Source organism: Rhinolophus ferrumequinum, chromosome 3, assembly GCF_004115265.2.
Source record: "Rhinolophus ferrumequinum isolate MPI-CBG mRhiFer1 chromosome 3, mRhiFer1_v1.p, whole genome shotgun sequence".
Lineage (NCBI taxonomy): Eukaryota > Metazoa > Chordata > Mammalia > Chiroptera > Rhinolophidae > Rhinolophus > Rhinolophus ferrumequinum.
In genome coordinates this window covers 82,818,031-82,843,608 of record NC_046286.1, presented here as the reverse complement: position 1 = coordinate 82,843,608, position 25,578 = coordinate 82,818,031, and the positions used below count along the sequence as shown (strand labels likewise).

Below are 25,578 nucleotides of genomic sequence, written 5' to 3'. Positions count from 1 at the left end.
TGACCAATGATAGAATTATGTTCAAAGAAGAGAAGTACAAGAGGAAATCTTTCTGTTTAAGGTAGAAGTAGAGAAGGGAGTAAGGTCTAAGCTGGGCGTTAAATGATGAGTAGAATTTCTTTAAAAAGTGACAAATAATGTGCATTCCAAATTGAACGAACAGCAGATGTAAAGGCATAAAATAGGGATTGGAAAACTACAGCCCACAGGTCAAATATGGCCCACTGCCTGTTTTTGTAAATAAAGTTTTATTTGGAACTCAGCCATGTTCATTTGTTTATTGTCTAAGGATGCTCCAATAGCAAAGTTGAGTAGTTTGGCTCACAAAGCCTTATTCTCTGGCTCATTACAGAATATATTTGACCACGCCTGGCATAAAACAAGCCTGGCCTGACTGGTAATCTCAAAACTGTTTTAACTGCGATAAAGTAAAACACTTGCCGAGTCCAAACCAAGTGCTGCTCCACGTGGCTTCACTTCCTCTAAAATCTCTCCAACTAATGAGGTGCTTTAACTGCCTCCACCCATTGGCTTCCTAGCTTTGGAAACATTTTATTATCCTACAGATCTCAGAGAACCCGAATGTCAAGGTCAGTCAGCCAGCTGATACTTCCGCTTTTCTTCCCAGCACACAGTCAAGTGCAACAGAAAGCAGAACACTTTTCCCATGCTAAGCTGGAGGGCCACACAGCTTCTGAGTGCCTACAACACCCAGAGAGAGCAGCTCTCTCTACAGTGATGAGTAGGAAGACAACTCAGAATATTAAAAGATTTTAGTATTGTGGTACAGGGAACACTACTTTTTAAGGTACTATTTTTAACTTTTTGCCATAGACAACATTGATTTCATAATCAGGACGATATAAAGAGTATTTATTTTTCATTACAGTGCACGAAAGTATTGGGGTTACCCTGAATAATTCTCTTGTTATTTGTTTCAGTATTTCTAAATTTGAAGAACGCTGCTGTTTTCTTTATGTGCTTCACAATTCTGATGATTTTCAAATCTATTTCTGTACAGAACTTCATTGTAAAAAGTACGTATTAGTCACTGTTTGTGTGAAAAAGACTGTTCTTACCTGATCATTATTTTAATTAATGAGTGAACATGTAGCTCCTGCAAAGAATTCATGGCTATGTGATTATATAAATATTTCATTTGGGCCAATATTTTATAATTATGTGGTATGTTTAACAGAGAATTTTGCGGGCTCCCTTTAATAAATCAGCTTATTCTTAGTAATAATTTATTTTTGCACAGGCAAGACTTACCAGTTAATTGCTAAACAGCATGTCTCGTTTTAAAGCGCTCACTTATTATGATAATATATGATTATCAAAATTTTTATTTTTGAGTTCTTTTGAATAATCTCACCATTACCTACAACAGTGGCTCTTAAATCTGTCTCATTAGAATCACCTGGTGAGCTTTAAGACGTGCCTGGGCCCTAGCCCAGGACAATTATATTGGATTTTCTGGGGTAGGTGCAGCCTGAGTTAAGAGCCAGTGATCTTATATATACCAATAAAATATAACCCCACAATCTGCGGGCTGCATTGGGTACATTTCTCTTGGGCTAAAAATGAAGCACTTCATGTTCCCTTAGAACACAGTGACTAACTGTGGGAACCAAGAAAAGTGATTGACAATTCAGAAACTAAAGTGAGGGCAAAAGCCAGCTTGGACTTAAAATTTTGCTGGGGGTTGTTCTTATTCAAATAATCATTATTTGACCCTATTGTTAATGACTGGTATGCTAACTACAATATACAGTCATTAAAAAAAAAAAAAAGTTTGTTTAAGCCACAATTCATTCTTGGCTAGAATTTTATCTTTATTATTGTAAAATCTGGAGTGAAAAGATTTCGAAATAAGAAAGAATATTTAGCACTTGTGTGGTCTACTTTTCTACTTAATTTCTTTCTTGTGATTGACCTCCAAGAAGTATGTAGAGAAAAAGGAAGAGTGAGGAAGTAGGCATCACATGCAAACTCCATAGATAGTCTCCCAAGTCCAAACTGCACTTTGTCTATTTTATTCGTCATCATATTCCCAAAGGCCAGAACCGTTTTTGATTCTAGTAGACACTTGATGAGTATTTGTTGGATGGATGGATGGATGGATGGATGGATGGATAAAAAGAGGTACTGTATAAGAAAAACTCACTTTTTTCCTTCATATGTAGGGAAAAACCCAATTTTCCCCTATTGTGTTTTTTTCCAGTGCGCCTCCTTTATTCCTCATACAAAACACTTCATTTCTGACATTTCTGGTCACCGAATGTGTGGAAGTTTTTCCCTATAACAAGCAATTCTGCGTGACACCAGCTGGGCATCTTACAGTTTAACTCAATTCTCACACTATTTACCTGGAGATAGTGTCAGATCCCGGAGGTGAAGAGCTCAGTCACGTGAGACTGGATCTTCCCCTCCGTCAGATGTCGGTCACAAGCCCAGGTCATCGCCTGTGCTTCTGACCAATGGGCTACACATCAGAGGTTCCAATGGCCCCCTCTTTGGGTTTGATTAATTTACTAGAACAGAACAGAGAACTCAGTTTATTAAAGGATATAATAAAGGACACAGATGAACAACTAGATGAAGAGAAACCTAGGCGGAGGTCCTGAGTGTCTCAAAACGCAGGAGCTTCTGTCCCCATGGAGTTGGAGTGTGTTACCCTCCTGGTGTGGAAGTGTTTGTCAACGCTCCCTAAACCCAGCTCTGTTGGGGTTTTATGGAGGCTTCATTGCATAGGCATGATCAATTATTATTTTTAGCCCCTTCCCCCTCTGTGGAGGATGGGGAGGGGGGTGAGGCTGAAAAGTCTAAGCTTCTAAGCATGGCTTGGTGACCAGCCCTCATCCAGGAGCCACCTCATTAGAACAAAAGATGCTCCTGACTCACTTACCACGTAGAAATTTATAAGGGTTTTATTATAGGAGCTCCGTGCCAAGAACAGGGGACAGAAACCAATATATATTTTCTATTATCTCATAGGTACAGAGATAGAGGAAAGGTTCTGAGTTCTGGTAGTAAACTTTTCTTGTCACACCATAACCTGCTCTTCCCTGGGCTGGCAGTGCCCAGCATGACCTTCCCGTGATGAGATCATCAGCCCCCGTCCAAAGTGCCTGCCTTACTTTATGTCTGGAAACTATTATCATCCCGTCTGAATGGGGAGGCGCAGCTAGTGTTACAACGGCAAATCTGTTTCTTGCCATCATTATTTTTCTTGGCTCGGAAATGGTCTGCAGGAAAAAAAATTTTTTTTTACAAGAAGCGTTCCGGAAGAAAATGTCAGCAAAAGAAAGGTGGCCTCTGTCACAAATAAGAATCAGACAGCTATTTTTGGTTCACGTCAGTATTTCTCAGACTATGTTTATGGGACCCTGTGTGTATCATATTGAGGTGCTCGGGCAGAAGATTTAGTCACTGAGATTAAATGTCATAGTGGCTATATTAAATAGTCACCTCAGGATTTAGAGACACTGTTCTAGAATATAGGTATTTTTGGTATATCCTATTTTAAGTAGTATCAACAGCAGTGAAACAATAATAGCTAATATTGAATGAATGCACTGTGCTCAACACTTTATAAGCATTACCTCAAATCATCGTCATAACAACCTATGAGATAGATATGTATATTCACATAGATACGTGTATTTTATAATTAAGGGGTGAGCCTCAGAGAGGTGGAGACGTTTGCCCCAAATCATGCCAATAGTAACAATTTTGATCTGATATCCAAGTTCACATTCTTAACATTTCTGTGACCTTGTCTAGCCTTAGTATTCTAATTCTATACTATATTATGTTACTATTACTTGAAGGGAGGCATAAGGTCAGAAATTTCTTGAAAAGCCTACCAACCTGTGTTTTCTTTTTGAAAAATCATATTTTTCTCACTGATACTGATAGTTTGTATATTGCCTGACTCTTTCGGCTCCCATTTTGTGGCTCTGAAGTCATTTTGGAACATAATTGCGCATATTTACTATTTGATGTATTGTGAGTGACCACATACTAACTTCCATCGTAGGTTTTTTGAAATGGTGAACACCATCACTGAGGAGAAGGGGAGAGGTGCCGAGGAAGGAGAGTGTGAGAGTGATTCCCTGGAGGTAAGGACTTACGTTTCCACGTTCACTTTACAAAGTTTCTCTGTGGCTGTTTTTAAAAAAAGAACTATTTAAAGGTTTACTGAGAGAGAGAGAGAGAAAGAGAGAGTGAGAGAGACGTGAATAGTAGTGAGGATTCAGGGGCTCGGCAGAGACTGTAAACTTTTTCTTAATATACAGTTGCAGACAGGTCTACTGCAAGCACTGAGAACACTTACCAACCAAAGCAAAAAAGGAAGGAAATGCTCAGATTGTTTCCTAGAAGTACCCAGAGGGTTTTCATAGATCTGTGGGCCTCACAAGAAACAGCTTATGCAATAGTGTTCTGATTCATCAAAGTGTTTCTAACTCACTCTTGTCAAGAAAGTGCAGGGATATCATTCTTGTAATTTAGAGAAACATTCTTACACTTTTGTCCTACGTATTCCATCAGAATAATTTAAAATCGGTGATATAGAATGGTTTCTACAGTATTCCCAACGGATTGGATAGTCTACAGTGTGAATTCAAGCATACTTGTTTTAAGTATTTTAGCTTAGTTTGCCATGATGCCACAACTAGTGATATTGCTGACATATTTTTTGAGAGTGTTCTATTAGCATAACATTAATGAATGGATACAGTGATTTCTGGGCTGTGAGGATGAGAGCCATCTTGGCTTTCCCTCTCACTGAATATTCCTTTGTAACCAGATCACTGTTATAATATGAGTTATGCAATAGCCTTAACATATTTTTGCATAATTTATGATAACTCCATTATATCCTTGGTCATATTCCTTAGATATATTCAACATTCTTGATGAAAATTATTTTTTCAGTATTCTAAATATTTGATTAAAAGGAGTTCTTTAATTTCATTACCACAAACTGAACTTGAACTTCAGCCCATGAGGGACGTACCAAAAATAATTCCTCTACTTCCCATTCCTTACAGTGTAAACAAGGATTACTTTAGTGATTAAGATTTATATGCCGAATAACTGTTTTCTGACCTTGACCTTAATTTGAGATAGCATTAAAATTGTTTCAATACAAGTTTCATTTACTCCTGAAGCCTTTAGGTATCTTGGCCCAAAACAAAATTAAAATGTTTGAAAGGACAGACGCTCTTTAATGCTTTCAGCTTCATTTAGGATGGTATCAACGTTTGACAAGCGTTAGCTATAAAGTACAAATTTGAAGCTAATACTTTTTGTGTTTGGAAACCTTCTTACTCAAAGCTCAAGTTAAGATGTGCCTTTATTTCTGATTTGAATAGTAAGGCATCTTTGACACAGTACAATTGTGGGAGGGATCGGGCTTCCTCTGGGTCATGGTTAGAACCGCCCCCATCATTGATCTTCCCTGGCTCCAGTGAGATTCCCCATGCCAGCGTCAGTAGCCTGGAGTTCTGGTTCTAACTTTGCCAACAGCCAGTTTTGTAACTTTGGACTAAAAATCATACTCCCACCGGGCTAAGATGATTTCATTTCTTAAATGAGAGTTAAATAAGAAGATCTAAAATGTCCTTTCCTAGCTCAAGTTTATTATAATTTTCAAGATTAGTACAGGCTGTACAAGGTTTTCCAAATATAGCTCAATACCACTTTCAGAGGACTTTTCTATTTTTAAACAGAAAGAGAAACAAGTTCTTTTGATTTAAAGCCCTGTTTTTTGACTCAAGGCTGTGTTTTGACAGGGAAGGGTCATGAGGCCACATCTTAAATAATTTAATGTATTAATAAGTTTATATTGAAATTATTGAACAGTTGATTACAGTTAATCATAAGGGTTCTAACACTTATCAACTGTGGTCCCTATTTTGTTTCTCCCAGCCTCCCATATCTTCACTAAGAGCAAGGGCACATGCCCAGTAACCCGAGAGAGACATCTCAGAAAACCCTCTGAGCTAGCCTCTTACCCTCACAGCCAGTCTTTCCTCCAGCGCCTTCATTTCATGGTCTCTGTCACTCCCCCATCTCAGGTCTTTATCATCTCCCATATGGCCTGATCTCTCTCCTGCTGTCAATACGTTGTCATCATCAGACAAATCTCTCCTGTGGATTTAATCCTGGGACTTCCCTAATTAAAACCCTTTAATGCTACTCTTTGTTTCTTTTTTAAATTTTTAAAATTAGTTTTAGGTGCACAAAACAATGTAGTAGTTAGACATTTACCATTTATATCCCTCACACAGTGACAACCCGCCTGCCCCCATCCACTACCCCTCTGACATCACACACAGCCATTACATTTCCACTGTCTCTATTCCTAATGCTGTACTCCACTTCTTGTAACTATATATATATATATATGTGTGTGTGTGTGTATGTATATATATATATATATATATACACACACATATATATATATAATTGTAGTTGACATTTAATGCTACTCTTTGTAGAAGGTTTCTGAACCATGCAATATTGTTCACTCTCTGGCTGTAGCCTTTCCTTTGCACCCTGTAATCCAGCAAGGTCAAATTGTTTTCCGTTTTCCAGACAGCCAAAATTTCCCGCCTGGGCTTGACATACAGATGCCCAACTTGACATGCTTTTTCTGATCTGTCCCACTTGGTGACTGCATCCTAATTTTTTGAGAACCAACTCATGTCATTATTTCTTTGAATCATTGCTCAATACCCCTTCTCACTTTGCTCTGCTCTCGTAACATTTTTGCCCGCTCCTATGCTCTATCTCTTCTCATTGCACTGTAATTTGATAGCCTGCACCAGACTGTTAATACCCCAAGGTTGGACTGTAGCTCTGTTTTCCTTTTAATCACATAGTCTCCCATGGTGCCAGGCGTCCAGGGAGAAGTACAGTCAGAAGACTTGGAAGGGTTTGAATCTGGGGAGTGACAAAACCAGAATTGTTTCAACACTATCTCAAAGTGGAGAGGGCAGAGTAAATGTGAGGAAACTGGCTTGAAGGTTGTTTAATCAATATTAAGTCAATGAAAGAAGGAATACCATAACCAAGCCCTTATTAACCCATTCTTTTCAGTTCCTTCTTTTTCATTTCTTTGAAATAAAAAAACATACAAATTACTAAGATCCTTTTGGTGCTCAATACAAAATATGCTGTGTTTCCCTCCTCTCCCAAACACATACATATGTTCTACCTCTGTGATTTCCTACTTCCCTCCTTTTCTCTCTCCTTCCTTCTCTTTTCCCCCAAATCCTCCTTTTTCTTATATGCGTCTGTACCTCCCTGTTTTATCAAAATGATGGGAATATGACTGACACAAGCCTGAGGCAATCAAAGCAGCTGGTCCTGTGCACCTGTTTATACATAATTTCCAGTGTGGCTAAAGAAAAAGTTGACCCCTTGTGGGATGGAGTGAGGATAAGCAGGGATAAAAGGGAAGATTTTTCTTTGACTCAAACATCTATCAGTCCCTTACCATTTCCTTTTCTGAGGACTTGCCTCACAGACAGTAAATTATGGTTTAGAATTCACTTAAATCAATTTGGAGTCATCAAGTAGCATACTGCTTTGTTTTTCTTTAGCATCCTATTTCTATTTTTGTTCAGATCTGAAGTTGAATACCCACAGTTCCCACACTGTCTGGGAAAATAAATCACTTACACTGTTGTGTGATATGAGTATCCATTTTGTTACTCATTCATTCAGTCTGTTGGGAGGAAAAAAATAAATTTTCCTCTGCCAACTTGGGTTCAGTGATTGGGGACTTGTGAACTGACAAAAGACAGATTAACAGGAAATAAGACAAAGTTTATTCATGTACCAGTACGTGGGAGCAAACAGAGAAGTGGCTCCTGAACAGCTAGAGGTAAGAGTTTGTTTATCTTAATAAGTCCTTAATAGGACTTTGAAGGAACTCACACAGTGAGAAACTAATGAGAAACAAGTGGAAGGTACTGGAAAGTTTTGTAAAGGTTTTGTGTATGTAATTTCTCATCCAGGTATGAGTGGTTCTGAATTTCCCAGAGAGGGTTTTCAAGAGGCTTTGTTTAAGTCCACAAAAGAAGTTTAGATAAGGTTTTTGTCTGCAGCTGCTATTTATTTAGATGTTTTTATTCAGCTTAAAATCTTCATACCACACTTGTGGGTCCAAGTGGATCCCATCAGTTCTCTCAACAAATATTTATTGAACACCTACTATGTGAAAGGCACTATTCTAGGTGTTGAGGATACAGAAGAGAACAACACGGAAAAAAATCCTTGCCCTCACTGACGTTGCAGTCTAGTGACAGGTGAACAATTAGCGACATAAATAAGTAAAATTTGTGGTATGTTTGATAAAGATCAGCATTAAGGAGAAAAACAAAGCAGAGAAAAAATTAGAAAGTTACAGAGTAATGCGGTGTACAATTTTTGACAAGGAAGCCAGAATGACTCCTTGAGAAGATGATATTTGAATAAACATCTGAGGGAGGAGAGCTCAATCAAGCTAGATATTTGTACCTGCAGCATTTTTAGCATTCTATTAATGTTATTAATAGTTATTCATGTTTTTCACATTTATATATTAAGATGGCAATACAAACTGAAAATTAACAAGGCTACTTTTTGGGTCTTTGAAGTGACCACTCACCTAATGTAATTAAGTACAGAGGGACGTGCATGGGTTCTAGAAAGTGGTTATTTTACTGTCGGTCCCTTGACAATGCAAGGACCGACTTTGTCAATTGGCCTTGTCGATATTGTCTTCCTACGCTGATTTTCTTTGCAGCACCAATATAGATTGTTCTGGCCAGGCAACAATAGAAGGATGATTCTAGAAGTCTTCCCATCGTTGCTTCAAAATTCAATCGTTTCCCTTGGCAACAACCTGACTTGCTAGCCTATTGCCATAGAAATAGAATGCAAAATATATAAGCAGTATAATCTTACATTTTATTTTTCTAAAACACTCCTTCCCCCGCTTCTCTTTTGTCTACATTTGTCATTTAACACACTGTACCTTCCCTTGGCCCTTGGCCCAGCTCTATTCAACTTTTTCTTACCATCACACAGATAATTCTCTCCCCCTATAGGCCAGGTCGGTCTCCTCAAACCTGCCTTTTCAATTTATATGTCTGTCTTGTAAGACTAGAAAGAAGAGATAAAAAGAAACCAAGCAACAGTTACCCATTGGAATGGTTTTCAGTCACGTTTGTCTTATTAAGTCCTTCAGACATTTACTATGACCACTTCTAACAGAAGTCAACTTCTATACCTCATAAATAATCTCTTAAAAAAAGAATAGTCTTTTGTTGCTTTAGATTCCTGAGGGAAACAAAAACTTGTGCAGCTTCATCTCTAGGCGTATATGCTTCACTGCACTGTATAAATATCCCTGTGGCAAAACTCATTTTAACCAAAGGTAAACTGATGCTGATTTTAAATGTTTTGGCACCTGATTAAAAAAAAAAGGTTCTTATCAATTTTTCTACGGCCTGATTAATTCATTAAGCAAATAATTGCTGAGCATCTACTAAAGCCATATATTGGTAAGAGTAGGATAGAGCAATTAAAGATAAAGTCTTAGCTCTCAAAGAGCTCAGAGTCCAGACCGGAATGAGGAGTGGGGAAGAGTGATAAATGCATGGGAGAGAGAGTGCAGATGGCTTTGGAAGCACATCGGACCAGACCCTAACCTGGATTTTGAGGGTCAGATGGATGGTTCGGGAAAGCTTCCTGGAGCTTGGTTGAAGGATGAGGCCGAATTACCCAGATAGCAAACATAGTATGTATAAATGTATAATGATCTTGGGAACCTCATCGAGAGTTCTTAGAGGAGATTTATGAGAGAGAAGGTTGGACACAGAGGCAGCAATAAAATCCTGAAGGACATTTAGGCTGTGCTAAGGAGTTTGGATTTGATCCTAGAAGTAGCAAGGAGCCAATAAAATAGAGGCAGTGGTATAAACATGGAAAGCTCACTTTGGAACTTTGGGACTCAGAAAGTTCACCGTCGACTTAATGGAGAATGAACTGGAGAACAGGGCCACACGAGAAGAGGGGGATGGGAGGCCAGTTAAAATACGTAAGTCACAGATGTAGTGTAGAATGGGCAGTGTAGTCAATAATATAATAACTTTGCACGGTGACAGTCGGTTACTAGACTCATCATGGTGATCACAATGCTGAAGGTCTCTAAATGCTGAATCACTATGTTATACACGTGAATCTAATACAATATTGTATGCCAACTATACTTTAATTTAAAAAAAAAATGTGTTTCTAGAAAGAGTCTGTGGAATTAGTACAGAAGAAAAGTAAAAAGGGCCTGATCTGGGCAGTAGCAGTGAGGATAACCTTGACAGCATTTGGCAATCAGTTTAATACGGGGAGCAAGGGAAAGGGAAGAATGGGGTCTAAGAGGACCACCAGAGGTTGACCAGCTGTCTGCTTGAATGGACGTCTAGTGGAGATTGACAGTATGCTGGAATACCTTTATAATACAGGAGTTTGGAAACAGAGCCAACATTCATCTTTTAAGCTCTTATGCTATAAAAGGATTTCCCTACAGCATTAGTAGTGGAAAGAACACAAAATCTGGAATCTCATGAGCTGGTTTAAACTACAACTCTGACATACTTTCACTGGAAAAGATATTTCTGATCATTTGTAAACTGGAGCTTATCATAGACCTTCCTTACTATGACCCAGGCTTATTATGACCATCAAATGAGGTAGATTATTGAAAGTTAATTTTTTTCTTTTAAATTATAGAACATTATAATAACATAAGGTGGTGGTAATACTAGTTTCAGCATATAGGTTTCTATTCCTTTGAGAGTGCACACTGGCAAAGATGAACCACTTTGGAGATGCTTCCTGCCCTGCCTCCTGCTGGTCTGGGTCCTGGCTAGTAGATTTGCAGCGCACAGGGCACAGTGTCACAGAAATTCGGAGCACAGGAATTGGGTGTGGAGACTTGGGTTCCTTCCGGTGGCATTTTTGGACTATGTTTACTGCCTCTTTGCTAAAGCCCAGTTTTATCTCCTTGTCGGTAGCAATTGCTAAATGATCCCTGCTACCCATCCTTCCACCTGAGAACATACCTGGTCTTCTGCTCTGGACTAGGACAGTCAGCCTTACGTTAGCAGCCAGAAGAAGACTATTCTCTCATCTGCCACTGGGTACCTAGGAATGGATGCGCAGGGTTGCCACTGGGAAAGTAGACACCTCCCGTCCAGAGCTTGGCCTCTGTCCTCAGCCAGAGACGGGTCCATGATAGGGAGATAATTGCTCACCCAGTCCTGGCGTAGTATTGGGCGTAGCTTTTCCCAAGAGCGTACAATCTAATTGCCTCCTATGAAGACTTGGGAACCTGCCGGAAACATATAACCTGGAACTGGTAGCAACTCCCCCTCCCCCACACCTTCCTCATCTTCTATGGCAGTGATTTCTCCAGTGAAAATGTTTTGTGCCCCCGAGAATTTGCAGAGTGATCTGATTGCTTACTTCTGGAGGTAATTTGTTGTGTTTTAATCTCTGCTTCATTTTATGATCTCTTTGCCTTTCGTGTTTTGTCGTTTCCCTATAATATACCTGAATGTGAATTTATTTTTATTCTCCCTTTTTAGGGCTCAATTTCTGGAAGTTATATTTCTGTCTTAAATCCTTTTTTAGAGTACCTTCTAGCTTTTTCTCATGTTTTTTTGATTTCATATTTTATAACCTTATATTAAATGTACTTATTTTACAGTTTCAGTTTTATTTTATTTTATGAAGTTATCGAGATTGATATGTGTTAAATCAGCTCTCACTAGTGGTGAAGTATCTCCTTATATATTTAAAACTGTGGATTGTGAGCTCAATCTCGGTTCATTCAGTGAGCATCTTGCATAGCCCGTGTTAAGGAAGTCTCCCTGTAACATATTTTTGTTTTGTTTGTGCTAGGAATACCAGGGATGTCCCAGGCTCAAGACCAATTGTGGGTATTATAAGTGTAAATATGGACTGCAAAAAGATCAGCCTATGGTTAAAAGTATTCAGAGGAGACTCATTTCTGTTCACTCACAGCTCAGTCTGAGACAGACAAACTGCCTTTTGTTCCCCAATACATGGGGCTGACTTTTTTCTAATCTGCCCTTTCACCAAGTTAAAGTCCTTCAAGAACCCTGGGTTTGTGTGTCCTAGCTCTTCTCCTAGTGTAGGCACAAGTCCTCATTTCCTATCCCCTCATGGGCATTAAGGCTAATGTCCCAGATAAGGGGTTGACAGATAGTAGCCCAAAGGTCAAATCCAACTCACCACTTCTTAGCAAATAAAGTTTTATTGGAACACAAGCATTCCCATTTGTTTATATACAGAGGTTGCCAAAAAAAAAAAAAGTGTACACATTTTAAGAAAGGAAAAAGCTGTATTAAAATTGTAATATTCAATATATACTGATAACAAAAGATGAATACAAGTCATGTGTATACATTTTTTTTGGCAGCCCCGGTATATTGACTGGGCCGTTTTCATGCTACCATGCCAGAGTTGAATAGTTGCCACAGAGATTGTATGGTCCACAAATGTGAAAATATTCAGTATCCAGCCCTTTACAGCATTGTTTGCCAACCCTTGCCCTAGATTAATGAGACTGACAGTCCTGCCCTCATCCCCACACCTTGGGCTGCAGGGACATCAGTTCTCGTGATTACCTGTTGAGTGTTCCTTTCCCTCTTTACTTCTAGTTCCTGGTATTCTTTATTTTTTATAAGCCCACCTAGACATTTAAAAGTATATATATATATATATGTTTTATTTTATCTAGATGTTTTCGCAGGAAAGTTTTCAGGTAACTACTCTACCATATTGCCAAAACAAGAAGCCCCCTTTTATTGTCTTTGGAGAGTAATATATTATTTTTTTATATTTCTTTGACTTAACCATTGAACTTTAATCATTTGAACATTTTCTTTGTTTTCTAATGCAATTCTTTAAGGCCATGAAAATTGTCATCTATATAACTCCATATCTGTGGGTATTTGACATGTAATGCTGTCCTGGTCATTTTTTTTAAACTATTTTGTAATTCCTACAATCATTTCATTGAGCAATTCATTGATTATTTTAAAGTACAATAGTCAGTTTTCAAATATATTTGTTGGCTATCTTACTTTTAATATCCTGTGGTCAAACATCATGGTGTTTATGATATCAGTTATTTGAAGTTTGTTGAAATTTTCTTTGTGGCTTATCATGTCACCAATTATTATATATTTTTGATGTATGCATGAAAGGAATTTTTATCTGGGTGCAGGGCTCCCAGGGCTCTGTATATGTTGCATCAAATTTGTTAATCGTGTCATTAGAGTCTCTACTTTAAATTTGTTTTCTTGATATATCAGTTTCCAAAAGAGTTCTATTAAATGCTACTGTAGTTTATGTTTGTCTACTTTTCTTGGTAATTTTATGAGCTCTACTTTACATATTTTAAGGCTATGTTGTGAGTATAAAAATCCATAATCATTGTCCACTTTTGGGTTATTCGTCAGTATTAATGTTAAATTTGCTAGCTTATAAATGTTAGAAATCGATTTTTATTCACTTTTTTTTAAATGAAACCCTTCAATAAGTTGAATCTAGCTGTGTGTAGGCTGCCAGTTTAATATTCAAGCAAAATAGGGATAGTAGAAGGAGCTTATTCTTTTTTTTTTTTTAATTTATTGGGGTGACAATTGTTAATAAAATTACATAGATTTCAGGTGTACAGTTCTGCATTACATCATCTATAAATCCCATTGTGTGTTCACCACCCAGAGTCAGTTCTCAGAAGGAGCTTATTCTTATCATCTGTCCTGTGGGTCTGTAGTTTTACACTGAATATCTACAAAGATATGGCTTAATCATTTGAGGGCTCTACGTCCTGTAATTCCAGTCTGAGACAAAGGATAGTCCTTTCTCGATGATGCTTCCAGGTCTGAGGAAGTCTCTACCAGATGCTCTCCAAATGCCTTTGATTTTGATCTAGTTTTTCATATTTGACTGATACGCTTGATAGTTTGGGGTTTAGGGATATGGATATTTCCTTTTTACACCAAAAATAAAAATTGTCCTCTATTTTTCATTTTTAAAGTGTTTTTGGTCTTGGGGAATTGGGCATGATGTAGAAAGAATCCTTACATTATCATTGTCAACTAGTAAGACCTCAAATTTTTCTTCTTACCCAAAGCCTTTCAGTGGTTTTATTCTCCTGGTAGAGTGTGGAAAACTTGGACAGCACTAAAAGCTGAAAAATGAAAGAAAGATTAATTAGAAGTGATAGGTATTGATGCTAATCATACTTATCTCAGAATCAATGAAAAACAGGATTTAGTGGGTAAAAGAATCCAACTGAGCTTTTGAAGAAACACTTTTATGGATTTAAATAACATCGTCCTCTGTGTATTTGTAACAGTTGTGAAAACATGAACACACTAGCTGCTTTATGTTTGTTGAGAGCGTCTCTCTTTTTTGGTTCTTGAAGCTGCTTTTTAGAATTTGTCGCCCCTGTTAAAACCATCTGACAAAATAAGGAAAAATACTCTCGGAAAAAGTTGATGTTGAAAATGTAGAATACAACTAATGTTTCAATCTTCTCTCCTCATTTTTCCTTTTGTAGTATGACTATGAACATGATGAAAATGGTGACCGAGTTGTTTTAGGAAAAGGCACTTACGGGATAGTCTATGCAGGTCGAGACCTGAGCAACCAAGTCAGAATCGCGATTAAGGAAATCCCAGAGAGAGATAGCAGGTACGGCAATTGGGGTTAATAAAAAGCTGTTTTCTAAGGTATGTTTGGTTGTTTGTAGCATTTTAGAAAATATTTTGTTGATATTCTAAGTAATGAAACTGTCTGAAAACTCCATCGTTTTAATCAGGTCCCTCTGAGGTTTAGCTGCTGTATCATTCAGGGATTCAATGACAAGACTTTGATGGGAAAGGATAGTGGCTCTGAGGTACCAAGGACGGGACTTTTAAAGAGTAGGAAAGAGAATGGACCTGTGTGTGTGTTGGTCCCAGTTTATGTTAGATAATGTTTGGTTTATTATATGCATAGATGGGGAATAAACATTATCAGAAATGGTGTGAAACAAAGGTTCCAGTTTCCAGTCCGGCATATAAGAAGCTTGGAAGTTCGCTTTTATTTGGCCATTATGGTCAGGTCACACAATCAGTTTTCTTCAAAAAAGACACTCTCGGGAGCTCCCTGGGTCATCTGCTACCTATCCTCTCCACTCGTAAATCTAAAAAGCACCTCCAGGTTAACATGGCCAAAACTGGACCGTGAATTTTTACCCCCAAATGTACTCTACCTGAAGTATTCGTCCCTATCTCAGTTAAGGTTACCCCCTCCATCTAGCTGTTCAGGCTAAAACTTAGGATTCGTTTGGATTCCTCTCTCTCCCCACATCTACTCCACAAGACTCTAGTCTAAGCCTTCAGGTCTCCCATCAGACTCCCTAGTGCAACTACCTTGTAACTCGTCTCTGCTTTCACTCTTTCCTCCACCCTGACTCCATCCTGCCTCAGAGAACCCACAGAGATCTTTCTGAAATTGAAATCACATCATGTCGCTACTGCTTAAAACACTTCAATGGATTCTTAACCAGCATGAAACCCAGTCCCTTTAGCATAGACGTCTGCCTCCCTCTGTCGCCTCACCTGTTTCATCGCAGCCACATTGACGTCTCCTTCTCCATCAAGCACATCAAGGCTTATTTCCCAGATCTCAGCAGGATTGCCTCATTTTCATCATTTAGTTCTCAATTCAAATTTCAAGCAATCAGAGAGGCTTTCCCTGACTACCCCAAGCGGAAAAAGATATCCTCTCCCATGCAACTGGTGTCAAAGGTTCCCGCTCTCTTTCTGCCTCTCCATTTTTAGTGTATGCCTTTCACAGGTGACCAATCTGCTTCCAGCCTCCATATCTGCATTCCAGGTAGGAAGAAGAAAAAGAAAGACAAACTTTTCCAGAAATGTCCAGCATACTTTTACCTGTGTTGCGTTAGCCAAAAGTAACTGTCCCTAACTACAAGAGAGGCATTGTATTCGGTTGGTGCAAAACCAATTGTGGTTTTTGCAATTTTTAACCTTTTAAACCACAATTACTTTTGCACCAATCTAATAGCTGCCCATTTGTTTTTCCAAACAAAATCATAGAAAGAAGGAAGAACAGATACTCGGTAGACAAACAGCTGTTTCTTCTGTCTGCCACGTGTATGGTTTCATGTTTTCTCCGCTATTGTTACAGAGTTTCCTCTTAGTTAATTCATGAGACATATTTATGAATTCTTATGAAATGATGATAGAAATTACTCATTAAATACCAAGATTAATATGTACAAAGGTGTCATATTCAAATTTTTATTAATTTTTTCTAAGTAATTATTATTAATTATTCTTAAGTGATGTGTACATAAGAATAATTATTAATTATTGTTAAGTAATATGTACATAGAGTAGATTTTGAAACAATATAAAAGTTAAAGGGTCATCACTATCAAATTGCTGTAGCAAACTCACTAATCTTCCGCAACATCCCCTTCTCTCCCACCACCAGATGAATATGAGTAGGTACTTAGAGAAAACCACTTTTTTTTTTTTTTTGAGAAAACCACTTTTAAAATCAGCTTTGTAGCTTAAGTTGATTCAACCACCACTATGCACATGCAAAGCCCGCCAATAGTAACAAAGGTCATGCATTTGGCATCATGTGGGTTGTTTGAAAGCATGTGTATGACAGGCCCTTCTCTTGAACAGCTGGCACAGGGCATCTTCCTGTTCCCTATAAAAGAAGCTTACAATGAAATCAATCATGTTATTGGGAGATACAATACACAAGGGTATTTCCATCTATGTGCCCTGGAGAGGTTTCGATGTTGCATTTAAAAAGACAGCAGCTAGAATAATTACTAAGGTACAAGGCTGGGTGTGAATAATACATAATGCATCATACACTAAGCACTGCCATCTGTAATAAAGGATCACAGCAACAGAAACAGTGTCTTCTGTGTTTCCTTCACACTCTATAAACACTTTATTAGAGTCGTAAGACAGAGGTAGTGGATTTCAAGTGGACTGTTATAATCTAGCCCAAGTATTTGTAAACCTCAGGTTGGCTTCCTCCTGTAACATTCTTCCAACCCCTGAACTACTTGTTCAAATCAGTTATTCTCCATCCAGCTGTATACTAGAGCCATCTGAGGAACTTTTAAAAATACTAATGCTCAGATTGCACCCCCCAAAATTCTGGGATGGGAATATGATAGTTTTTAAAAGCCTTCCCAAATGTCCAGCCAAGGTGGAAAATAGTGGTTTAGATGGTTGTAGTGGGAATTTGACTCAGAGGAGATGCTCTGGAGACAATGGTAGATTAATGATTTCAAAGCTGGATATATACAAATATATATACATACACGAGTATAGAAGCATCTCTGACTATCTATGCCATTTCTTCCTTCCATTGTTACAGTTAATTAAGAAAAAAATAGGATTTCCTTATAATTCCCATAGACAAGCAGAGCTTCTTGACCTAAACAAATTATAATTTCATGCTTATTCAGTGCGTGTCACTCACACTTTCACTTACACTTAATGAGAATTGCTGAGTGTTACCATTTCCATATTAGAGAAGAGTTCTTATTCTTAGCTAGGATGAATCCTGACTATTATTGTAACTTTTGAGCTATCCTTTGGTTAAATAATGTGTGTGGGGGGGGGGGTGGGGTAGGGTGGAGGGGTGGAACGGACATATATTTGCTTCTCCAGGATCTTACATTTAAACATTCATGATTGATTTTCAACAGAGGGTCAGGAGGTGGGAGTCCTGAGGTTCATCATAAACTGAGTTAGTAATTGGCTTAAGGTGCTTTAGTCGTCTTGATGTCCTAAATCTTAACAACAGGCCCAATGTTTGCCACTAATTTATCTCATGCATATTAAGAGCAGTCTCATTAACTAGTGTTAATAACGTGTTTTAAACCCCATGGAAACAATAACTTGCAAATGTCTTCATAGTTGACAGCCATTACCTAAGTATCGTATTGGTAACACTGTCTACTGGTTATTTCTTGTGTTATCTCATTTAAGCAATTATCAAAATGGTGATGTTGTCCTTAATTGATATCCCGTTAAAGGATTTAGTTTAATACCTACCTGCCTTTATAGTTCCTAGAGAAATTCTAAAGAAAGATAAAATGAGTAAAAGATCTAATATACAAGTTCAACTTTTTTGTTATTGGCAGCTTTCTGAGTAATATTTCACAGATTATAAAGGTTTCTTTACCTTACATAAATTTGGGTGTTTATATTCTGATAATTACTTTAGCTTATAGCTTATCCCGAAAAGCTTCATGAAAATAGTATTATTCCTTACTAATCAGTTCTAGTATTTCTTATTGGCATTCAAAAAAATCCATTCTGCTTATATGGATTTGCCATTGTAAGAGCTGAGCATTTCTTGTACATTGGACTGAAGCAAGTTATGAGGCATCAGATTTGCATTTAATGTCTTAGGTGTGCCTTTCACACCTGTAGCCTTCATTGTATGGCAGAAAAAAAAAATTAGGCAATCGTTTTGATACTCTGTTGATCATTGCTGGCACGCTACCATAGTTAGTTATACAATAATTATACTAGAGCTGCAATGGGTTCAGGATTGTTAAGAGTCTAAGTTTTATAATACTTCAAATAGTCATCAAAAGTATTGTTCTGTCTGTTCCAGAAATATAAAATACTTTCATTTTATAATTTGATAAAGTAGCATATACCGTATGTGTGATTTTGAAGTCTGACTTAAAGCTGGTCTTTCAGTGTGGAGTCTTGATTGGTAGTAAGTTTCAAAAAAAAAAAAAAAGCCTGATAGAATCAGTGGACAAAATAATGTGAGGATTTCGAGGCAAGGGGCTCAAGGAAACTTGGGATATAAATGGTTTTATATTTTCCATTGAAAACTTGATGGTGGGCCTTTTAGTCAGTTCTGGAATGAACATGAAAGTTATTTACAATTTTTATTTTCCTGGGCAAGAGTCTCCTGGAATACTAAAGTTATATTATGAGGCCATAATAAAGTTATGAGGCCAAAGTCGTATTAATGTGGGCAGTGAGCTGTGTGGATAACTCCAGTTTTTCCTGGGTAGAAATCTTAGCTCTGTCACTTGCTAGCTTTGAGATCTTAGGCAGGTTAGGCATCCTCTCTGTGAATCAATTTCCTCATCTGTAAAATGGTCACCTTAATCATAGCTTCTCATGGGGGGTTGTTGTAAGAAATGAATTAATCTATACAAAAGGTTTAGAAATGAATTAATCTATTAGGTTGGTGCAAAACTAATTACGGTTTTTACAATGATTTTTAACCTTTTAAACAGCAATTACTTTTGCACCAACCTAATATATGAAAGGCCCAACACATTTTCCCTCAACCCTTACCATGGCTCCAACTTCACAAAATTTATGTTATTAGAAATAAAGGCCTTAGATGGTCATATTTGATGTTCTACATGGGCATATATTTGGCTGACATTTTCCATTTGTATTGTGTAAATTTGTGTGCTAAAATCTGGCTACATAATTAGCTCATTTGCATGTTTTTTAGATACTCCCAGCCCCTACATGAAGAAATAGCATTGCATAAGCATCTGAAGCACAAAAATATTGTCCAGTATCTGGGTTCTTTCAGTGAGAATGGTTTCATAAAAATCTTCATGGAGCAGGTTCCAGGAGGTAAGAGATGGTTTTTTTTTCTTTAAAAGGTATAAATTTCTAGAGCCTTGAAGAGGAGTAAAATTGAATGGGGTTTACAAGTTTATAGGTTTTAATTTGTCTAAGTTTAAAGAAACATTAGACATGTGACATTGCCTTGCAGTTTATTAGGACAAAATAAGTCAATATCTGAACCATTTTAGTATCAGTCGCTGTGACTTGGATTAAGGTTAGCGAATGAGTGGCTTTTTACTATTTACTCTTTGATAATGAGCATATTCAGAGCAGGGATACTTGCCTAGTCACATTTGAGCCCAAGTATCTAGAGTATAGTTCCTGGGCCACTGTGACTAAGCAATAGATATTAGCTTAAATTAGTGTTACATTATTAACGTACTTTAAAGAGCTCATTCGGGTAAGATTTTATCCGCTGTTTTTTCCCTACTTTATAGGAAGTCTTTCTGCTCTCCTTCGTTCCAAGTGGGGCCCATTGAAAGACAATGAGCAAACAATTGGATTTTATACAAAGCAAATACTCGAAGGATTAAAATACCTCCACGACAATCAGATAGTTCACCGGGATATAAAGGTAGGATGAACCACAATTGCTTTTCATAAATTCCTTGGTGGGTAATTGTTTTATTTGTAAAAGCCATGTTGTGTTATGGGTATTAATTTAGAATGGCGAATAAATAAATCTTTGAAATAGCAGAAATGCAAGAGGGTTCTGGGCCCTGAATCAGTTATTGATGTTCATGTCTTATGTCTTCTACTCAAAGAATAAACTCCTTAACCAGGTTCAACCAACAAAGACTGAGCTTCCCCTGCATGCCTGGTCCTGTTAGGTTCTCCCTGTAGGTGGTGACACACCAGAGCCAAGGTAAACAGGGTACAGCCCCTACTCCTGGGGAGCTTACTGACTGGTTAATCTTTGCATACTTGCCCATAGTAGCTCCTTAGTAAATATTTATTGAATCAGTGGATGAATGGTTGGAAGGAAGAAAAGTAAAATCCCCTCTTCTCACAATAATATATTCAAGGATTGAACTAAAATTAGATAACTTATTCGATTCTCTTTAAAAATAGAAAATTCAGAACTAATAATTTCTGACATACTTTATATTACTGTCCTAAAAGTAACCCAAATACCCATTTATTTGTGATATCCCTAAATATTCCAGGAAAAGAAATAAAACAACGTAGAAAAGGAAGTAAAGTGACCAGGAAATTATGAGTATCATAATTGAATTTACCATGCATGTACCATATACAGACGGCCCGTACTACCATGTTTCCCCGAAAATAAGACCTAGCGGGACGATCAGCTCAAATGCAACTTTTGGAGCAGAAATTAATATAAGACTTGGTATTATATTATATTATATTACATTACATTACATTATATTATACCCGGTCTTATATTACAGTAAAATAAGACCTGGTCTTATGTTAATTTTTGCTCCAAAAGGTGCATTAGAGCTGATTGTCCGGCTAGGTTTTATTTTTGGGGAAACAGGGTATCTGTGAACCACAGCGAACTCTGACTAAGAGTGACGTTTGATCTTGTGACCTGAGAAGCAGAGTGTGAACAACTGATAACATATAAACAAAAATGATGTTAAGAATTCACTTTTGAGATTACGTATCAATGATGAGTACAGAATTAGAGTGCTTGTTTGCTCGAAGGACACCTTTTCTTATTGGACTTGCCAGCTAACAACAAACAGTATTGGAAGTAAGATAACATTTTTGATTAAAGTCCTCTGTTCTCTAGGGTGACAATGTGTTGATTAATACCTATAGTGGTGTTCTCAAGATCTCTGACTTCGGGACATCAAAGAGGCTTCCTGGCATAAACCCGTGTACTGAAACTTTTACTGGTATGTGTTTGCAATGGTGATGCAGATCTTATGTATTTGAAGAAATAATTGCTGTGTTTGAGCATAATGTGAGAGATAAATTTCGTTTTTTTCTCGCAAACATTAATGTTGATATCTTGATGCTCCCTGAAAAATGTTATGCAGAATTTGATCTGGCCCTTTTCTTATTTTGTATTTATGACTTGTTCAGTCTCCTGGTTAATGCCATTGGAGTTTTTTGTGTTTTTTTTTTAACTCTCAGTTTGTTATTTGTTGTTCTTTTCATGTCATTACTTCTCTTCTCCTTGGCCTACAATCACTATAACCCTGACAAGATTTGTTTTTTAACATTTCTTTTAGCCCAACTTCTCTGTGATTCTTACTCATACCTTAATCACTTCCCATTTGGACCATGAGTTCCCGCTTTCCTAATCTGTTTACTCCCTGTGGTGTATTCCTCTATTCACAACATAAATAACTGGAGGCTTTCAACTGGGAAAGAGGAAGTGACTCATCAACTCAGAAGTGGGGCGAGGAGAGAGCTTTCCTAAGAAATTAGGTAATGCAACCACTGAGCTGCCTCTAGAGCAAAGTCCTGGAAGGGTGGAGACAAAGGGATTTACAAAAAGGTAATGGCATCCGAGAGGAAACTGAGGCTCAGAGAGATTAATTGACTGTCCAACAGATATCAAAAGGGCATCTGGAACTTCAACCCTGTTCTCCATTCCAAGTTCTTATCACTCCATTCTCCTCTTTCTCATGAAGTGTTGTTGTTGTTGTTGTTGTTGTTGTTGTTGTTGTTATTATTAGAGAGGGAGAGAGATTTAGGGGGAAAAAAAGAATGAATAATTTTTGTCTAATACAAAATAAAATGGCCAGATGTCCCCATTTCTGAGTTCTGTGAGGTAGGAGGTAGTACCTCCATTTTGCAGTTGAGGAAATTGAGAGAGAAAAGGGACATCCCAGCCAGAAGTCACAACAGTTTATAAGTGATAGAACTCAGATGTTTTTATTTACCCTTTGCTCTTTGCTTTGCCCTTCTTGCTTCAGTCAGTCTTTCTCTCCACTTTGCTGAATTATCTGTTCTGGAAGCTTGGGAGGGGGGAAAGAGGAGAGAGAAATTCCTTAAGTTTCTCCTCAGAACATTCCATCAGCGACATCTCTGGCCTGGTTCCCACTCTCACAGCAATGAGCATTTCAGGGCAAAGAACTAAACACATTTAGAATGTGCTTTTTGGACCAAAAAAACATTCCAGCTTGTTAGTAGCTTTCAATGTCTTTATATTTCTTTTTTCATACTGTCTTAATTTGGCAAGAGGCATTTTATTTTTTTTAATTTATTTTAATTTTTATTTATTTTTAAATTAAATTTATTACAGTGATATTGATTAGTAAAATTATATAGCTTTCAAGTGTACATTTCTGTAATACATCATCTGTATATTGCAGTGTTCTTTCACCACCCAGAGTCAGTTCTCCTTCCATCACCATACATTTGACCCCATTTATCCTCTTCTACAATCCTCCCTCTCCCCTTTCCTGCTGGTAAGCACTAAACTGTTGTCTTTGTCTTTGAGTTTTTGTTTCTTCATTTGTTTGTTTTGTTTGTTTGCTGCTTTCAGTTTTACACTTCACATAGGAGTGAAGTGATATGGTTCTCCACTTTTTCTGTCTAACTTATTTCGCTTAGCACAATAATCTCAAGATCCATCCGTGTTGTGGCAAATGGCAGTATGTCACCTTTTCTTATGGCCAAAGTCAAGAGGCATTTTAGGTGCTTCCAAGACTCAGTAACTCCTGAAAGGAAAATCCCTACTTTCATATACTTTATTTGGGCAAGATGTTAATTTTATATCTTACGCTAATCTTGAAAACATTCTTTTGTTTTTAATTCCTGAAGGAGTTATAAGAAATCAGTCATCCCAGAGCCTTTTGCTTGTACTTCTTGCAGTGGCCGTAAGGGAGAGTGACACGTGTGACTGATGTGCGGAGGTCTGTCTCCAGTGCTGATCATGAGGGCCTGGGGGGTACAGACCTTTATTCTTTGTGCGCTCACCGTCATAGACTTCTCAGCACTAACTCGGAGCTGGCCAAGTCAGAGCTGCTTGGTCAACCTCTGGTCAACTGAGCTGAAAGACGTTGACCTGTTTCCCCTCTTGGTGATATGGTGAGAGGGAAGGCAGCAGCGACTACCACTTATGGAGTGCCGACTATATACCCAACTGCGTTAAGTGTTTTATATGTGTTATTTTATTGAAATTCATATATCAACCCTAGTCCTTAGGTATCATCCCAGTTTATGGTGAGGAAATGAAGGTTCAAAGAGATTAAATAACTCTCCCAATGTCACCAAGCTAGTAAGTAATACATAGAGTTAGGATTCAAAATAGACTTAACATGCCAAGTGGAATTATTAACTTCTTCCCAGACCTGTTCCATCCACACTTCTCCCCATCTCAGTAGAAGGCCATTCCACACATAGAATTATCCATGGCACCTCTCTTTTCTCACACTCCAACTCAATCCATCAGGGGAACCTTTGCCTTTACCTTCAAAATGTGTCCAAAACTAGACCACTTCCTCACTGCCTCCATTGCGACCACCCTCATTTCGCACTTGCATTACCTCAGTAGCCTGTTCTCCCTGTTTCCTCTCTTGCCCCCCACCCCTACTGTCTATTCTCAACACCACAGCCAAAGGGACCCTTTTAAAACATAAATTAAGCCCTATCACTCAGACCTCAGTGGCTTTCTACTTCTTTCAGAGCAAACAAATGCCAAAATCCTGGCAATGGTGGACAAGGCTCTGACCTGATTGGGAGTCCATTACCTTTTAGACCTCATTTTCTACTCCAACCCACCTTGCTCACTCTGTGCCAGAAACATTGACCTTCCTACATTTCCTTCATTTTGCTGCAGGACCTTTCTTTGCACATGTTTTTCCTTCTGCTAGTAGCACTCTTCTCGCAGCTATCTGCATAGCTAAGTCCATCACCTTCTTCAAGTCTTAACTCAGATGTCACCTCAGTGAGGCCCTCCCTATTACATAGCACTCCTGCTCCCCTTTCCCTATTTTTCACTTTTTTGTCATAATACACCACTTTCTAACAAACTACATAATTTACTTATTTACTATGCTATAGTTTATTGTCTGTCTCCCACTGCAAAAATGTAAGCTCCACGAGCCCAGGCATTTCTGTCTATTTACTCTACAGCTATATTCTAAATGCCTGGAACAGAGCCTGGCCCATAGTAGGCCCTCAGTATAATTCTGCTGAGTTGAATGAATGGATGAAGTGTTATGTCAAAGTTTAAGCTTTTAGCTACTAAGTTATAGTGGCTCCCCAGGTGGTTACAGTGGCAAAGAAATTCTAAAATAGATTAAAGTAATTTTTTTAAACTTTGGAATACAGATATATGAGGTATGGGTTTTAGAGTTAATTCTCTCACTTGTTTCCTTAGGCTAATGTTCAGATTGGCTTGCAACTTCATTATCCAGCTCCGTAAATCTCTTTATATAAAATATTGTGTGTCATGTGTTTGTGGAGTAAAATGAGCAGATACGAACACATGACTAAACCCGGTTTTTTTGGCACTTGCACAGTGAGGGATAATTAAACACAATTGACAGATAGTGTTCTTCGAAATGTTATCTGATGAATAAAAACATTGCATAATTTATTGCAATTTTTTAAATTCACTATATTGTTGATCAGTTGTGATTTCTACTTAGATATTAGAACAACTCAAATTCTCCCCTTAATTCTATTTTAGACCCAGACACAGCAAAAGAAGCAGTAGACTTGAACACATATTTTCCTAAAGACCACTTGATTTTATTTACATCATAAAAAAAAGATCACTTTAGGGGCAGCAATAAATGAAGAGAAATCTTAGCAGGGTGGGTGGTTTGAGGAGTGTAGTTATCTTATCCTTATCCAGTTGAAATGCTTCTTTCCAATAATGTTGCTGATTTAAGCTGAA

General features: G+C 37.8%; 1 protein-coding gene across 3 annotated transcripts in view; it reads left to right on the top strand.

Moving 5' to 3' along the window:
• Window positions 1-25,578, top strand: part of MAP3K5 (mitogen-activated protein kinase kinase kinase 5) — a 179,947-nt gene that overhangs the window by 121,281 nt on the left and 33,088 nt on the right. For all 3 annotated transcript variants that reach the window (XM_033103493.1, XM_033103494.1, XM_033103495.1), the window contains exons 13-18: window positions 942-1,037; window positions 4,043-4,124; window positions 14,654-14,787; window positions 19,630-19,757; window positions 20,189-20,325; window positions 21,511-21,616. In XM_033103493.1, coding sequence (XP_032959384.1) covers window positions 942-1,037; window positions 4,043-4,124; window positions 14,654-14,787; window positions 19,630-19,757; window positions 20,189-20,325; window positions 21,511-21,616 — 683 coding nt within the window. The remainder of the gene's footprint in view (window positions 1-941; window positions 1,038-4,042; window positions 4,125-14,653; window positions 14,788-19,629; window positions 19,758-20,188; window positions 20,326-21,510; window positions 21,617-25,578) is intronic.